Raw genomic sequence first — 19,075 nt, 5'->3', positions numbered from 1 at the left:
CCCGGTTCCTTCAGAGCCATGACTTTGTTGCTCTTATGGAGTGGTGCTTACAGATATGCTGGAGCATGTGGCCACCCCCATATGACAGTGCTTAGGCCTGGGAGGCCACTTGCTAAGTCCTAATAGTGGTAATGGAGCAGTGATGTCATCTACCCATGTAAGCTCCAACAGTGCAGTAGTGAGACAGGGATAAGGATGACAGCTACAAAACCCATATATTTACAGCAAACTTTATAGAATTAGGTAGAGGAACAGGTTTAGTGCGGAATATGTACCATTCTTAGCACTCCCCACCCCAAGCGCCATCCTGCTGTCCTACAAAGTGTTTTACTGCAGGAGGTAGGAGGATTTGTGTCACAGGTTTATACATGGGGTTCCAGTGGCAGAGGGCAGTAGGAGCTTGGGGGTATAGGGATACAGAGATATGGGCTGCATTGACTTCTTATACCTGGGGCTCCAATGGCAGAGAGCAGTAGGTGGTTAGGAGTATAGGGATACAAGAGTACAGGCTGCACTGGCTTCCTATACATGGGGCTTCAATGGCAGAGAGCGGTAGGAGGTGGGAGTATAGGGACTAACCCCGCCAGGAGTAAACATGGCCTTACTCAGCATGTATCACCACAGCATTGCCTGACTCGGCCAGGAGTAAACATGGCCTCAATCAGCATCTATCACTACAGCATCACCTGACCCCGCCAGGAGTTAACATTGCCTCACTCAGCATCTATCACTATAAAATGGACTGCCCCCGCCAGGAGTAAACATGGCCTCACTCAGCCTCTATCACTATAGCATGAACTGACCCCACCAGGAGTTAACATTGCCTCACTCAGCATCTATCACTATAAAATGGACTGCCCCCGCCAGGAGTAAACATGGCCTCACTCAGCATCTATCACTATAGCATGAACTGACCCCACCAGGAGAAAACATGGCCTCACTCAGCCTCTATCACTATAGCATGAACTGACCCCGCCAGGAGAAAACATGGCCTCACTCAGCCTCTATCACTATAGCATGAACTGAACCCGCCAGGAGAAAACATGGCCTCACTCAGCGTCTATCACTATAGCATGAACTGACCATGCCAGGAGTAAACGTGGCCTCACTCAGAATGTATCACTACAGCATCACCTGACCTTGCCAGGAGTAAACATGGCTTCACCCAGTACTATTGAACCGGGCATAATGCCACTAATGCTGACATGAACTCCTCTCCTCCTCCCCCAGCATCTCCTTTCCCTACAGTTCTTTTCCCAAACTGAACCACAAAAGGGGAAAACACCATAAGGAAAAAAATGTTGATAATGTGAAGACTTGGTGCCACTCCTCTAACTCTGCTGCCCTAGGCACAGACCCAGCCCTGACTTCATTAATGGAGCCTTGGCCCTTCAGTCCTTGTACCTGGCCGGAGTTGCACATTGTGACCTCTGTCCTATATTATATATTTTAATGTGAACATACATGAGTTTTAAAAAGGTGAATGTATTGGTGAATTTATTGGTGAATGTATTTGTGACTTTATATGGTCCTCATAAATAGGGGCTTCCTCAGACACCTGTCTGAGGAAGCCCCGTTTGTGGGAGGGGCGAAACGCGTCACGGGTGTTCAGCTCAGGCTCTTTCTTCCTTTTGTGACTGCTCTGCCCGAGACATGTCTGCACTTTTAAAGCCTTTGATTATCTCACAATAAGGCCTTTCGGAACCGGCTTAGAGTTTGCTAAACTCTCCCATGTGGAATTTATGGACAACAAATAATAGCTAAACCTCACCAACCAGACCCTCCGGTATACCTATACGCGGATGGAGACTGGCTTAAGCGAGGTGTGGATTAAAATCAAAGAGAAACTTATCCGGTTAACTGAACACAGCTATCGAGTTAAGGCAACGATTTGCAACATCTATCGTATCCAGCCGAGGCAATACCTACACCTCCTGATATCTGTGTTCTTCTTCAACCCAGTCATCAAAACCCCAGTTTCAACTTACCATTTTTTCTTCGAAACCTACTTTGGAAACATCGAAACGAGGATATCCCGGGACTGTGAGTTATATATATATATAAAAATACCCTTTCTCATATCAACTGTGTTATCCCACTTCCATGATCCCCATGGGTACTGTGTCCACATGATACGCTTCCTCCGTAGCTACAATTCCGATACCTTTTGTGCCCTTTAGTTCAAACTAGGGCAATTATCGGGAAATCCAGCATATATTGGAATTCACTTCATGGACAGCGTTTTTGTCTTTTTTTATATTTAAAAAAAATATATGAATACACCCGGCTTTCTAAGCGGCATGTCTCCTAATTGGCAAGGAATTTTCTCATTAACCCACTCATTTACTTACCGGTTCATAAGCGGTATGCAGTCATCAATTCTTGTATATATATTTATCTGTCTGTCTGATCAATATATTTTTCTGATTTTCTGTGTACGTAGAGTCTAAAATTATAGATTTTTATTGAATAAATATATTTATACCTTTTCACCACTTAATTGTCACGTAGATTGTGTAAAGAATGGTGGGATCCCCTCTCCCAGGGGAAAACTTCTTTTTCTAAAAAGTCCTCATAAATAGGCAGCTTTTTTATTACAGGATAGAACTCTGTATGTCTATTCTGTCACAAAAGGTTCTTCCCGGCTTGCTGCAAATGCGGGGTCCATGTGGGATTAATACATTGATCCCGCATTCGCAGTTCATTGTACAATCTCGACACACCACAGTCAGCACTGGCCAGCCAATCAAGATGGCCGAAGGCTCCGGACCCAGAAGAAGACCAGGAGAAGCCGGAAGTGGCAGTGATGCAGCGACGAGAGGAAGTCCGGAGGTCACATCGCTGAATGGGGGCTTCTTTGTGAGGTAAGGCTGCCATATTGTGCAAAAAATGGCTTTAATAGAAGTAACCGTGAGCAAGATGAAGCACTTGTTGTATCGTTCGAGTAGCTTCTGTATCCATGCAGAGAAGAAGCTTGTGAGCTGCTGCTGAAGTCAGGTGTGCACCGCTTCCTTTACTTCATCATCTGAGGTGAACCTGAGACTGCGGAGCACCTCCTTCCTTTTGCTCTCTGGGTCGTAGTGGTGCACCCATGCCACGTCGCCGGAGACAATTCTCCCCAGAATACGCAGATCTTCTTCATCCTGCCCCAAGTCCCAAGCTGTTGCTTGTAAAGAGCAGTAAGCTGCTTGGGAACCCATCCTCCATTCATGGTGCTACGACCATACTGAGCCAACATCCGACGGTGAATTTCCACTGGTTTCACTCCCTCTGCCCAAAGATACGGCACATCGTTCTTCGATGGGGCAATCTCGCAACGGAGCGTCCATGTTTCTGTCCACGTGACTACCACGCGACTGAGGTCCAAGCACTGTACTGCTTACCACATCATTTATAAATTGCCTTTACTATTTGATTCTCCCGCGTACATTATTGTGAGAGCCCCTGAGGGCCCATTGCACCCCAACTCCCCGACTGCAGACCACGGGTCTCCGATGTACAAATCTCACCACTGACACCTCATGAAAAAACACCAGAGGTCGCCGGGCAATTCCTTCTACCAGAATGTATCCACAGCCAAAATATCGGCAAAGTGACAAGTGACCCCATTAAAGGGAACCTGTCATTCGTCAGAAGCACCTGCCTCGTCATTGGACAATTTTCTGTACAGTCTGTTCCTGATATACTGGACAGCGAGCCTTTAAATGAACCGTTCACTTTTCACCAACAGTGCTGACAGTTGCTTCCTTACAAAGATGTCACCACTGAAGGATATACGTCTAGGAATGGAAGAACCCTCTCCAGAAGGGCACACAGGGGTGTTTTCAAACACAGCTGGAGATTGAAGCAGAACTACAGCCTCCCATCCGTTACAGCCAAGGAAGGCGCCCTTTCCGGGAGGAAGTGTTTTGCTCCCGGGCTGCTGGGAGCCGCTATCTAATAGCGGGAGACACCCGGTGCGTCCGGGAGAGTTGGGATGTCTTACACCAGCACTGTCCAGGTGAATCCGGGACACGTGTCAACCCAAAATGGTGCTGCACATGTGATCAGCTATGACACCAGACATATCAGGGCTTGAAAGTTTGGTTGAGAGCTGACATAAACACACTTGACAGGCCTCAAAAGTAACCGTTTTGGGAGACATTAAATTAGCGGGTAAAGTTCCTCTTTAAGCAGCTTCAGGGCCGCCGATAGGAGGCTACAGGCAGTACTTCCGTACTAGGCCCGGGTCCCATATGGTCAGCAGGCGGCCCTTGGCTCTGCAGAGGCCCCAGTGCAGCATCTTTCCAGCAGGAGGTATTCTGCTCTTGTAGCAGCAAGAAGATGCGCTGTGATTGGCCGGGGCAGGAGGGGTCCCTTGTTTGTTTTGTTTTGCTGTGTTCTCTTGGACTTTTGTCCAACAGGGGAATGGGGTGGTGGGGATATGGTGCCCTGTGTGAGAGGGGGTTCCTAGTGGGCCACACACTGGTTGGATTTCAGCCATGTCAAGAGGACCAGTCGATGGCAAGCTTGATTCTCTTCATTGGCTTTTTAATTTTTTATAGAGTATCTGTTGTTATTTGAACTACTTTATCCAGCGATCACCATAATAATATACATCAGTAAATTCATTATTTTAAAGCCTTGTTTCTATACAGCAGAGTTGGGCAACCTCGGAACGCCAGCTGTGCTTATAACTATAACTCCCATCATGCTTCTGCCTCTGGGAGCCATGCTCGTGCATTGGGCCTTGTAGTTCCACAACAGCTGGAGTGCCGTGGTTGCCTGCCCCTACTCTAAATGCTTTGTAATTACATGTCTGCTAATTAAATATGCAGCTTTTCGGTCAGCAATCCATCCCAGTGGCTGTGCTTTACCGTTCCTCACTCCTAATGTCGGTCTACCAGACTGTCACAATGGAAGCAATGAACTTTGCATGTGGGAATGATGAGTGACATACCAATAGACATTAAAGGGTTAATTTACATCTGTGTATATTTGATGCAACAGGGGTAGGCAACCTCAGCACGCCTGCTGTACTACAAATCCCATCATGCTTCTGGTATTCACACCTGTGGCTGTCAGGGTCTTGCAATGTCTCATGGAGCTTGTAGTTCCACAACAGCTGGCATGCTGAGGTGGCCTCCCCCCTGCTAAAGTGTGTGCAGCAGCTGGAGTGAGACTCCAGCAGAAATAAACTTTCAAGATAGGTCGCTGAGAATGGGGAAATAAACGGTAAGAAAAAGGGCCGTTCTACACCGAAAACCGTAACGCCGTTTTGGCGCGGCGTGTGGAAGCCCATTTTGTTCATACCCAATGACCGTCGCAGCGTTACTTCCAACGCGCTCTGTTTATTATGACGCCGCTTTAAATTTCCCCCCCAAAATAGCCAAAAGGTCAAATATTTCCTCATCCTAGCTGTCGTTTCTCTGCGTCTGCAAATCTCCGCCGCGCATCCAGAAACCTCCGCCGCCGAGCCAAAAAACAAAAAGTCTCCTCCGAGATGGGAGAGACGAGACTGAGAACTTCTGATTCATCCCCTTTGAAGAGCTGAGTTCACCAATAGCCTTATATAGTAGGGGCATTCCATGTGCGAGCTCAGGCGACCTTATATGGTGTGCGCTCTCTTCCAGGGCTGATTATGTACTTTGTAAGGAAGCCCTGCAGCTCCTGGCTGGCCCGGGACACGCGGGGTTAACCGAACCCAGTTCACCGCTAGCGCTCTCAGACTGGTAAATATGTCATTGACGTGGGGCGTGCGATGGCTGTTCACTGTCAGGATGCAGAGAACAGCGGTGTATGGGACAGCTCTGAATGCTGCACATCTGTGTCTTGCTTAAAGCAGGACTCCGGGCAGGAGTCCTGCAGGAGATAGAAATCCACTTTGTGTGCACCAGGTGCAGATATTGCCTTGCAAAAGTAGCAGTGACATCATCACTGTGCTGCAGGTAGCCTGTGCACAGAGCAGAGCGTTGAGACAAAACTACAGGGGGGGGGAGGGGGGTGCCGGAGACAAGACCAGTCACCCTGCACAAGGAGAGGCAGCAGAGGTGTGGGAGGGACCCAGAAGGCCCCACCCACTGCTGGGAATGACAAGAGGGGGCGGAGACAAGGCCAGTCACCCTGCACAAGAAGAGACAGCAGCAGTGACTGGTGTGTATTACAGGAGGGGGCGGAGACAAGACCAGTCACCCTGCACAAGGAGAGGCAGCAGAGGTGTGTGAGGGACCCAGAAGGTCCCACCCACTGCTGGAAATGACAGGAGGGGGCAATTTACAAGACCAGTCACCCTGCACAAGAAGAGAAAGCAGCAGTGAGCGGTCTTTATTACAGGAGGGGGCGGAGACAAGACCAGTCACCCTGCACAAGAAGAGAAAGCAGCAGTGAGCGGTCTTTATTACAGGAGGGGGTGGAGACAAGACCAGTCACCCTGCACAAGGAGAGAGAGCAGCAGTGACGGGCCTTTATTACAGGAATCCCCAAGTCTCACACTGGATTACTGCACAGATCTGGAACAAAGTGGGCATGGCTTAACCAAAGTGGGTGTGGCTCATCTAAAGTGGGCACGGCTTGGCAGACGGCGTTTTATTGTAACTAGCATATAAGTGAGGCGACCCTGGGCTATAATTAAAGGGGGAGTCCAACTGTAGCAAAAATTTAATAAATGCCTCGAGAGTGATAAAAAAAAAAAAAACAGGCGCATTGATTACATTTTTGATTGGATGCCTGCAGAGCATTGCAGCCACCATCATTGTGATGTGGGTGCAATATGCTGCAGAATTGTTTATCCGCAGCCTGAGTACGGACCTTCCGTTACAGGGCCGAAGGAAGGAAACAATGGTGTCACCACGCTTGTGCCAGGTTGATCTCTGAGCCCCGGTGGCAGATGGGGCTTGTAGTCTATACATTTACAGGTCCCTGTATTGCGGATGACGCACGCTGTCTGCATCCAAGTTCCAGCGCCTGGACCTGAACAGATGTACAGGTTTGGGTCGCCGTGTGGCCGCGTCCTCCCATACAGGCGGTTGCACTCAATTACACACAGCGCCTGTCCCTCCCGGGGGCGGGTCTCTGCACGGGCCGCGCATGCCGTACACCTGTGTGAATGGGCCCTTCGTTCTGCAGGTTCCTCTCCTTATAACAACACCAACATTTTGTTTTTGGTGCAAAGCATGATGAGGATTTTAGAAATCAACAAGATTAAACAAGAAGGGGCGTGTTTATACAAGAAGGGGCGTGTTTATACAAGAAGGGGCGTGTTTATACAAGAAGGGGCGTGTTTATACAGCTGTGAATCTGACATTCAGCAAACATTCTCTGCAGGTGAATCCTCCAGGGTCATGTGTTCTAAATGAGGGTGATTGAATGTTTGGTGAAAGTCACACTCCCTGCTTTGTAACTAGGCCATAAAGTGCTCGGGCTGCACATACACACTGAGGGAAATACAATGTAACAATGTTGTGCGGTTGTAACATTGTGTTTGTGGGATGAAGCCGACCTATAACTCCACAGTAACGCCCGCTGATTACGTCAGCTCCCCGTCCCAATACCAAGCAGGACAGCTGGAAACATTTCCCAAATCTCATGAGAAGATGCTTGTACACTGCACAGGAGTCCGAGGCATCACAAGGGGGGTGCGGCCCACACCAGGTGACACAAACAAACAGGCCGCCAGCAACGTGAGTATAGGGACTCTTCTATGAGCAGGTATGTGTCACCCTGTGGTGGGAGGGACAGACTCCATGTCACATAGCTCCCCCTGTCTGTGTCACCCTGTGGTGGGAGGGACAGACTCCATGTCACATAGCTTCTCCTGTCTGTGTCACCCTGTGGTGGGAGGGACAGACTCCATGTCACATAGCTCCTCCTGTCTGTGTCACCCTGTGGTGGGGGGACAGACTCCATGTCACATAGCTCCTCCTGTCTGTGTCACCCTGTGGTGGGAGGGACAGACTCCATGTCACATAGCTCCTCCTGTCTGTGTCACCCTGTGGTAGGAGGACAGACTCCATGTCACATAGCTCCCCCTGTCTGTGTCACCCTGTGGTAGGAGGACAGACTCCATGTCACATAGCTCCTCCTGTCTGTGTCACCCTGTGGTGGGAGGGCCAGACTCCTGGTAACTTACTCCCCCCTGTCTGTGTCACCCTGTGGTAGGAGGACAGACTCCATGTCACATAGCTCCCCCTGTCTGTGTCACCCTGTGGTAGGAGGACAGACTCCATGTCACATAGCTCCCCCTGTCTGTGTCACCCTGTGGTAGGAGGGCACACTCCATGTCACATACCTCCTCCTGTCTGTGTCACCCTGTGGTAGGAGGACACACTCCATGTCACATAGCTCCCCCTGTCTGTGTCACCCCGTGGTAGGAGGACAGACTCCATGTCACATATCTGGGTCACTGTGATGTAGCGGATCCCGGTGTGCCCTTTGGCCTGGTATGTCACTCTGCGGTCTGGCACATAACGGGTCATTTCTTCTAGGGGGTATTTTTGTAGTCTGGCGCTGGGAATGGCGTGTTGGAGGCTCTCCAGCTCTTTTCCTTGGAGACTTTGTTTTTTTTTAATGGTTCACAATAAATGGATTTCATGTCACCTGTCATCAGATCTGTAATCAGGGAAACCAGTGGGTACACAGCGGGCACCGCTGGGACCAGGCTGATATCACCCAGGGGATCCCCGAATCTCAGGAGTACCCGCAGAGAGGAACATGCTGGAGGTTGCAGACATTGAGCAGTGTCACAAGATATCCTGGGATGCTTCCCTCTAGGTTAAAGGTCAGAGATGGCTTTGTGTTGACATGTGCAAAAGTCACAATTTGACTCCCGAGATGTCACAACACTGTAGCTGTGTGCGATCAATCATTCACGTGCTGGTCGTGGAGTTGTGGATCGGAGCAACATTCACCATATTTATTCCCAGAGAATGTTTTGTACAAGTCATTCTGAATTGAGAAAGCTAGTCTGATGACCAGTGAAACGTCTTGAAGATAAATACAGCCAGTCCAGTTGCCTTGACTTATTTTTTTACACATCTACCATGACCCGGATGAATGAGAACCTCCACAGACATGGCTGAGTGAGCAAAAATGACCTAAAGACCCATCACTTCTAAATGTTACAGATCTGGATCAGTGCTGGCCGTCTAAATGGCTCATTGGTATGTTGGGGACCCTGGAGAAGAGGATTCTAATGAGTTCCCAAGTTCAGCTGCCATAGTCATTGGTAGGAAAATCTGAAAGTGAGACTGTCATGAGGGAAGTACAGCAGCTGCCATTACTGGCCTTCTAAACAAGATGTTGGTGGCCCGTCTCTCTTTGACTTAAAATGAACCTTCAGCCAAATTTCTTTTGGGGGGATTTTGTTTTGGGTTAAGTAGGGGCCTGTGTTAGGTCCCTATTGATGCCTATGTCCCCCCTGGGGAGATTCGCCCTAATCGTCCAGGTGGATTTTTTTTTTTACTGGGACTGAGGGAAAATCCCAAATTTTGTGCTGCCACCTGTGTCTCTGAAGGCTCTCATGGATCACGATCAGTCAGTCACATTCAGCTGAACTTGCTCTGTAATGTTGAAGGCATTTTGCAGGTGATCCAAGTAGCTTCCTCAGCTGTAAAGATTGCTGGTGTATGTTACCGACACTCATTTGAACTGAGGAAGCTACAAGATGAGTAGCAAAACGTCTGTCACATGACTGATGGATTCGCCAATTACGTCCCTCTGTTAAAACCCCAATAAACAGACGGACTGCGCAACATGGATTTAAATGGCCACGGCAGCCCTTTATTAAACATACCAAAAGTGAACAGTTACCAAACTTAATAACCAAAATAACATACAAATAAATAATCTGAATGACTGTTGGATCGGAGAAGGGGTCTTTGGGTGCCCATCAGCCAAAATAAGGCCTCTCGTAAAACCGCTCCCATGTCCCCAGCCACACCCCCAACAGCTCGAGGACAGATACTGCTTTCCAAGTGGCCAGGCCCCAACAGATACAGACACCAACAGGGGGAGGGAGCACAATACCAGCTGATGGCCCCCCATTTTGTAACCGACTCACACTTCTAGACCCCCAAAGACCCCTTAACCCACCAAGCTGCTGTGACATGAACAACCTTTCCAACTTCCACCAACTGCAAAAAATTAAGGGAGGGCGGGTGGGACAACCTGCTTCCTCCGTCGATTTTCTATAAAAAACGCCCATCAGCCCTTGCAGTCCCATCCCATGCGGCTCATCCCCGACACCTGACTCCAACCTCCAATCAGCTAAGATCAACTGATTCCCATTTTATTTAATCCCTTCTTCAGGGACTCTTCCTTCCCCCAGTCATGCAGCTCCTCCGCTCATTATCTCCGGGTCTGTCTCTACAGAACAAGTCCAGCTGAATACGGCTAACTACTACTAGGTACAATGCTGCCGTCACCATCCATCCATCATTGCCATCCAATACCAAGTATGTCAATGTGTTACTAGAACAGAGCTTCCAATCTACATGCTTGCTCCAGGTCAGTAAATAGGAGGAGGTTAGATCTTGTACCCTTAAAACCAGATTGGCAAAAGCAGCTTCCAGATGTCTCTTCCGATTTTTCCTTTACACCACCTATGAGCTACAAACCCAAGCAGAGCTCACACCTTACTTCCTTCCTCTAGTCCAGTTTCATTGAAGAAGTAAGTTTAAGTTTAGTGTCACGTGTTCAGCTCATACTGCCACGGAATGAAAAGTTTCAGGCTAGTTTAGCCCAAAGACTTTATCTAGGATTCTATTTTTTATTTCAGGTCCAATTGGAGAAAGAGTATTTGTGAATGAGTTTATGTTTTTGGTTTGTTTTGTTTGAAGCCTAAAAACATCTTGCAAGCTATCGTTAACATTGTTTTGGCGAAAGCAAGAGCAACTTAGTATAGAATACGGCATATTACTTATATAGAGGATGAGATGGAGGTGACAAGAGTTCTTAACAGCACAAAGACTACCGTACTAGGACTGGAAATCCTGGGCTGTAATAGTGATCCTGGACTGACCTAAAAAGAGGAGCGATGTCAGTAAATGATATATTAGGAATGGACCATAACTCATGGAATAAACATGATTAGGAAGCTTGAACTTACTGCTGCTTCTTGACACCTGTGCGTGGCGGTATGAGTTAATGTGCATGCATTACTGTGCGTGAACCCTGCGCAGTCTTAGGCGCTGCTGGCATGAAGGGTCCTGATGGTTACCAGGTTCTCCGTTCTCCTATTCTATCATCTCTAAAGCCGCAGTGGAAAAATGTCAGCATCTCATTGGCTGCTATGGGAGAAACAAACAGCAAATAGACCTGTATATGGGCACAAAGTGGAAATCATGACAACCTGCATACAATGGGTAGTTGTCAAGAGGATGGCCATCATGCCCGTGTCTATAACGGCACCCTCACCACAAGCAGGGAACATCATTCCATACTATAAAGTGTAACTACACCTATGATGTCTCCAATGTCAAAACATTCCAATTTTCACCAAAATCACTGTTTTCCTTGTGTTCCCTTTATGAAAGATTTACCCATTTGTTCCATTTTCACAGTACAAAAAATGGTCATTAAGCTGGTTGGATTTTTCTTTTTGTTTTCAATGTATTGCCTGTATATTCTGTGTGGTCGGTATACCATGTAGCCCAGTTTTCTTTCAACTTTTTCCTTTTTTATGTTTAGCATGGCTTGTCTTTTAACTGTCTTTGAGATTGTGGCCACTCTATGTTTACTGAAGGTATATATTATGCAGTTTAAAGCAAGCCTTTGGGCTCCTGTTAACTGGTAAGATAGTCCCCAGGTTCCTAGAGCTGAGGGATCTAGTAGCCTACAAGCATCCATAAAATGTCTCCAGGATCCTCAAAGCCCAGGCCACCCTAATAGTGAGTGATCACAGCTGGAATCAATACACTCAGGTCAGCCCCAACCAATACCTTCTCCTTCCTATGGGTTATCACATACAATGGGCCAATAGGAAAGTATTGTGGAGGAGACGGTGGATCAGCAGAAAACATTTGTTTGTGACCCTTAGGGGTATATTGCCCCCTTTGGATCCACATTGCTATATTTCCAATGGTCAGTCTACCCAGAACTGTATTTAAACTGTGCTGTAGATAGCTGCAGAGTTTATTTTATATATATATAGCTGCTGTTGTAGAAGCCATTCTGGACCAGGGTGCCTTATGAGTGCCGGTACATGTGCAAGCCTGCAGACACTTTTATCTTTCAAACGTGCTACACTTATAGCTTAAAATGAGACATTGATGTGGACTTCTAGTGTTTATTCCTCCAAGGGGTTAAGGAAATGTCCTACCAAACCGGGTACCTCAATTCTTTCATAGCAATCCATTCATTAATGCAAAAAAATGTTCATTCTCAAAATTGCTTTTCTACCTTCTCAAACCACATGAGTGCTAGAGCAGGGCCAGGTCCTTCTAGAGTCGGTGATCCCCGTGAGCACTATTTCACCACACTTCTGTTATAAGGACATAATAGTTCAGGGTGTAAGCGACTCCGGTTCGCTTGTTTCTAAATACGGCAAATGTGCAGAAGTCATGACTGATTTATGGCCGCTGGAAAGCCTTCTCTGACGTCAACCAAAATTTCTCAGCTTCTTCATGTAGTAACACCCACGGCTCTTACAGTCTCCAGCGATAAAAGGCTCATTTTAATGTAATTTTTCTAAACATGTCACTCCTAAATCTTTCTTAGCCTAGTCTGCCATTACAGGCATGATAAGAGAAAAACAGCATTGGAGAACATCGGACTAGGGTAGGCCAAGACAATACATGAAAACCCCAAACCTTCATCACTGGAAGGACCAAGCGCATTGCCTCCTTCACAGCATTGTGAGCATTGGACAGCAAAGTGTCAATGCCAATAAAAAGTCTGACACTAGCAGAAAAGAGTGAAAATTTCATTCAAACCCATCCCAGCTCCTAAATCTTCATATTGGTCAATTAAATCACCCATCATATTAGAGGTAGGCAGGAGGGGGTGGGATGGCCCAGGCTAATCTTTTAAAGGAAAAGTTGAAATCTGCATGTCCATGACACCCCAGTAGACTGGACTGAATGGAATAAATCGCACAGCTAGGCCAGAAGCTTAAAATTCCTTAAAGGAGAACTATGAGGTTAGTGCTTTTCCCCATAGTTCTCCTAACTAGCGTCCTCCCGTCAATCAAAGCTCAGTATAGCGCAAGCTTAAGAAAGGCTGCTCAAATATATCAGATGTCAAGTGTTTGCCTCTCTGTGCACATAACGAGGATACTAATGTGAAGATATAATGCATAATGACACCCATATACCTGTGGACAAAGGGTCAGGTCTTGCAGCCCCCACTGTCATTGCAGTCAGTTCTTGGCATCAAATTACATGCTGTATGACATAAATACTTGCTAGTGGTTCGACTCTCTTACACCCACCCACCAAATTGCGCTGGCCATGGTGGAGCTGGCGTTTATTACTGGCTTCCAGATCTTGTTGAGAGATGGGAATTAAACAGATTGTGAAAATCATTCACGAGCTTCATTTCACATTTAGCGTTCCTGGTAATGTCAGCGTCAGCTGTTTGTAAATTTTTTTAAATTAAATTTAATATATATAAGAGGGGTTTGGGGATCCATGTATACAAATACATCAGTCATGAAATATAGGTACAGTTGGCCTATCAAGTACAATATACATTTTTGGACACGACTTCAAAGCCAAAAAAGTCGAGGAGCTCCTCTGGATGCCAGGGGATCATGAATGTACCAGCATCAAAAAGAAAAACCAAGAGCAAAAGTACACCAAATGGACCTGAAGCACCAAAACCTCCCATTTTAAGACAAATATAACCAGCGTAACAGAGAAAATGAAAGAGATGGCGGAGATAGGAACAGAGAAGTCGAGAGGATGCAAAAAAAGGACCTATGATTAGTAGGGGGAAAAAGGAAATCAAGAGAAGGATAGAAAAGAAGAGAGCAAATGAAAGAGAAGGAGATATGAATAGAGAAATGGAGAGATATGAATAGAGAAGGAGGAGATATGAATAGAGAAGGGGAGAGATATGAATAGAGAAGGGGAGAGATATGAATAGAGAAGGGGAGAGATATGAAGAGAGAAGGGGAGAGATGAAAAGAGAAATGGAGAGATATGAATAGAGAAGGGGAGAGATATGAATAGAGAAGGAGGAGATATGAATAGAGAAGGGGAGAGATATGAATAGAGAAGGGGAGATATATGAATAGAGAAGGGGAGAGATATGAATAGAGAAGGGGAGAGAGAGGAATAGAGAAGGGGAGAGATATGAATAGAGAAGGGGAGAGATATGAATAGAGAAGGGGAGAGATATGAATAGAGAAGGGGAGAGATATGAATAGAGAAGGGGAGAGATATGAATAGAGAAGGAGGAGATATGAATAGAGAAGGGGAGAGATATGAATAGAGAACGGGGAGAGATGCAAAAAGGAACTAGGGGCAAAGGAAAGGAGGAGAAGGAAAGAAGAGGGAAGAAAGAAGATAGAAAATGAAAGAGAAGGAGAAAATACGAATAGAGAAGAAGACGAAGAAAGAAGAAAAGCAACGGAAAAGAGAAGCCTGCCCTGTAGCACTGGGGAGAGGAAAGCTAAGGGGACAGTAAGGTTTAAAAGGAAGAGCAAGTCCGCTATGTTCCCCTCAATTGTTTTCTGCATTTTAACAATAAACAGAAAACAAGGAACTTTTATCGCACACTAGCGCATTTGTTTCAATGATCTGGATTGGAGGCAAACAGGAGCCTTGCTGTAGAGCCAGAGCAGCACTATATTGGTAGAGAGGTAGAAGCTCTTTCCGTGCCTTTGATTGAGACCTCATTTTGAATTTCCCCGATTTGTGCTCCTAAATTTAAAAACCATTGAGCAAGGCGGAGTAACGCTTTAGCTAAGGGCCACTGCGTTCGCTCCCTTTGACAATGGCAGGCCAATCACACAGTAGTCAATCCATCTGTGGCCAAACGTGAACAAGCCTCCGGCCTGGTTTCTCGGCTCCTCACTGACAGATGTTTCATCCAGCAATCATAATCTGTCAACAAACGGTTGATAGCGCGGCCGTAGAAATCACTCAGAGCTGCCAATTCATGTTCTAGAAGCTCAGGACGCTAGGAGGCCACCTGTGACGGGTTGGCTGTGTGGGCGCTATATGTGTGATGTCTGCCCCATACACCCCCAGGGGGGCCCCCGATTATACCGGGGCCCCTGCCATCAGATGAGCAAGAATCCATATTGTGGCAGACCTGACCAAGATCTTTTTTTTTTTTTTTACAAAAGCAACATCCATCAATGAGCAGTGGCAAACTCTCCTTCCGAAAGGCCGCAGAACACGCATGTGACGGCGAGAGTAATAATAAAATTACGCCAATGGGCAAAAAAATCTAAAAATAGAAAAAGAGACACGAGAGATGATCATTGGTGCGGCAGAAGATTCATAAAAAATGACAGCTCCGCCAATGTGATTTTCGCTGAAGTTTCTACGACGGACCAATGCTTTACGCAAAATCGCACTTTTGTTCAGCCCAATATCTAATGTCAATGGGTGGTCTGAAGCTGACCATTCACATATAGGCTGAACATGAGATGACTGCTCGATTCTCTAATCCATGCTAACCAGCGTGGATGGAGGGATCTCCACTCCCGGCTATTGTATTCTGACCGCCGGCGCTTGCAGCTATTACAATACTGCAGTCACTGTTTGGCCGACAGTTTTCCACCCGGCTCTTTTCATTTTTCAATCAAAGTTTGTCAAGCCGGGCACACATTGCCACAGAACCGCAATAACGTGTGCCTTGTACTGCCGCGCAGTTAAAAAAGTAGCTCATGCACTACTTTTAATCGCCACACAGCAACACATGTTATTGCGTTGCGTGTTGTACCCTATGATTTATGATAGCGTGCGCTAAGTACTATGGTGTGAATACGCCAGAGAGGGTTAAACTGGCCATACATTGTTAGAATTGAGGCCGATTCCTGCAGTTCTAACCATGGAGGGCCCCGCAGGCACCATCCAGCTCAACACATTTTTAATGAAAAATCGAAGGAGCCGGACAATCAGCTACAGTCACTGTTTGGAAGCTGGAAGGTGTAATTACTACATCCCCGCTGTTCAGCATGATTTTATCTTGTTCAGCCCACGGGCTAAATGGGGGAAAAAACTATACGAGTATAGCCAGCTTTAGCGCAAGGGGGAGCCTTATAATAGGGCATCGCTTTCTACTTCACATCTAACAGTGTTGACCAAATGCTCACCATACACATTACAATCTGTCAGATCTTCATTAGATCTTCCGATATCTATGCAGCGCAAGGACCTCTCTGGTGGTAAATTCAGTCACCTGTTTTTGCAGGTCCTCGAATAAAATAGTATTGGTAACCCGAGGGAAGATTGTACAGAGACTGTGCAACCAGGCTGTTACATGTTTGGCCCAGTTAAGCGTCAGCTCTTGAGGTCACACTGAAGAAACTGTTTATGTTAATATAAGCATCAGCTCTTGTGACAAGACAGACATAGGTCTGAGAGACGGGTAGGTATCAGTATATCCATTAGATTCATGCAGACTAGGGCGGTATAGAGCAGTGTATTAAGAGAGTGTCAGCTCTTCATACCAGGGGATATAGAGCAGTGTACTAACAGAGTGTCAGCTCTTCATACCGGGGGATATAGAGCAGTGTACTGACAGAGTGTCAGCTCTTCATACCGTGGGATATAGAGCAGTGTACTAACAGAGTGTCAGCTCTTCATACCAGGGGATATAGAGCAGTGTACTAACAGAGTGTCAGCTCTTCATACCAAGGGATATAGAGCAGTGTACTAACAGAGTGTCAGCTCTTCATACCAAGGGATATAGAGCAGTGTAGTAACAGAATGTCAGCTCTTCATACCGGGGGATATAGAGCAGTGTAATAATAGAGTGTCAGCTCTTCATACCGGGGGATATAGAGCAGGGTACTAACAGAGTGTCAGCTCTTCATACTGGGGGATATAGAGCAGTGTACTAACAGAGTGTCAGCTCTTCATACCGGGGGATATAGAACAGTGTAATAATAGAGTGTCAGCTCTTCATACCGGGGGATATAGAGCAGGGTACTAACAGAATGTCACATTCCGGAAGATACAGACTGGTGTTGAAACAGAGTGTCAGCTCTTCACACCAGACAATATAGATCCTTACAGTAACAAAGCATAAGTTCTTAACACCAGGAGAAACAGGCATGTGCAGTACCAGAATATCAGTGCTTTAGACTGCCCAGGTAATGACTTATGTTTAAAGTGTCAGCTCTTTGTTTTAGAAGTGATAGACAAGTGTTCTATAAAACATATTGGTCAAGGGAAATATACGAGATACTATTCAATACAAGTATATGATTCAAGTGTCAGCTCTTCAGATTACATAGATCATTTGTATAAAAATAAAAGCTCAGCTCCACAGCAAACAGGCAAATACACAATGAACTTGTCAACCTTTTGGTCAAGGGGTAAATCTGCTATACTGTTAAAGCGTCAGCTCTTCAGACTAGGCAAGCATGGATATATAAAGTGTCAGCTCTTAAGACTAGACATGCATGGATACATAAAGTGTCAGCTCTTCATACTAGACAGGTACAGATACATAGAGTGTCAGCTCTTCACACTAGACAGACATGGACACATAAAGTGTCAGCTCTTCAGACTATACAGCCATGGATACAGAACATGTCAGCTCTTGACACTAGACAGGTATGGATACATAAAGCGTCAGTTCTTCGGACTAGGCAGCCATGGATACATAAAGTGTCAGTTCTTCGGACTAGACAGACAGATATAAAGTGTCAGCATTTCAGACTAGATGGGCATGGATACATATAGTGTCAGCTCTTCGTACTAGACAAGCATGGACACATAGTGTCAGGTCTTCAGACAAGACAAGCATGGACACATAAAGTGTCAGGTCTTCAGACTAGACAGGCATGGGTACATAACATGTCAGCTCTTCAGACTAGACAGGCATGGGTACATAAAGTGTCATCTCTTCAGCCCATAAAGAAATAGAAAGGCGTACTATTAAAGTGTCAGCTCTTCGGGCCAGGCGTAACGCACCCCCTCATCTGAACAAAGCTCACCTTGTTTTTGACCTCGGCGCTGAGTCCATAGGCTGGGCCCCGGTTAAAGTGAGCTGACATGGCTGGCAGTTCTGTCTCTTCACCTCTCTCCGTCAGAAGATGCTCTCAAAACTTTTCCTGCAAGTTTTTAAATGTCTCATTATTCTGGGTGATGTGTGTCTGCACCAAGCACCGGGGATTGGTCCGGGCTCTGGCCAATGGCGGAGCAGCATTCCCTGTGATGTCAACGCGTTGGTATTAAAAAAAGAATGAAATATATATATATTTATATAGTCAGAGATATCAGGAGTGTGTCAGACTTTCCAACTTTGGATTTTGTTGGAGTGATGAGGGAGGAGGAGGAGAAGGAGGAGGAAGAAGAGAACAGAGGGGAATAGAGAAAGGAGATTAAGAATGATGGGATCATCAGATAGAGAAGAGAGATAAACCTGAGCAAGAGTTAGGCCACAAAGGGGTTAATAACAGGGAGGGGAATCAGATAGTGTGTGAAATACGGAGCAGCAAAGCTAATGAGGAGGAAATGAAAGAGTAGAAGTTATGATATGAGGGAAGGAGCAAAAGAAAACAACTCATGTGTTCAGGACAGGGCAGATCTAGATATATAGAGCAAATGGGGGGGCAGAACTGGTTATATAGAGCAAAGTTTTTTTACGCATGCCAGTCACACAGTAGATTGTAAGCTCCTCGGAGCATTTAAATCCATTCCTGCCAACAGATACAAGAGATCTATTATCACTTTTCATCCTCGGCTCTGTTTGTGTATATAGCCCTGGACTTATAAGGAGAGTATATGTCTGGAATTCCCTCACTGTCTATATTATATACATCGTGATTTATTTCACTTCACTGAAGTGGGAGAGATCTCTGTACAAATATGAAATGTTGTAATAACGTATTATAGTAACTCAGCTTCAAGATTCCATCTTAGCACATTGCACCGTGAGTGTCTTATTACCCCTGTAACATCATATTACACTAACC

The 19,075-nt window shown here is 46.1% G+C and overlaps 1 protein-coding gene across 1 annotated transcript in view; it reads right to left on the bottom strand.

Moving 5' to 3' along the window:
* CNN1 (calponin 1) overlaps positions 1-18,228 on the bottom strand; it is a 35,160-nt gene extending 16,932 nt beyond the window's left edge. The window contains exon 1 of the mRNA XM_018574530.1: positions 18,095-18,228. Within this exon, the coding sequence (XP_018430032.1) occupies positions 18,095-18,154 (60 nt within the window). The 5' untranslated portion in view covers positions 18,155-18,228. The remainder of the gene's footprint in view (positions 1-18,094) is intronic.
* Between the last annotated feature and the right edge of the window lie 847 nt (positions 18,229-19,075).

This window comes from Nanorana parkeri, unplaced genomic scaffold, assembly GCF_000935625.1.
Source record: "Nanorana parkeri isolate BGI_ZX_2015 unplaced genomic scaffold, ASM93562v1 scaffold3022, whole genome shotgun sequence".
Taxonomy (NCBI): domain Eukaryota; kingdom Metazoa; phylum Chordata; class Amphibia; order Anura; family Dicroglossidae; genus Nanorana; species Nanorana parkeri.
Note: the sequence above shows the minus strand (reverse complement) of the source record. Positions and strands in the feature narration are given on the sequence as shown.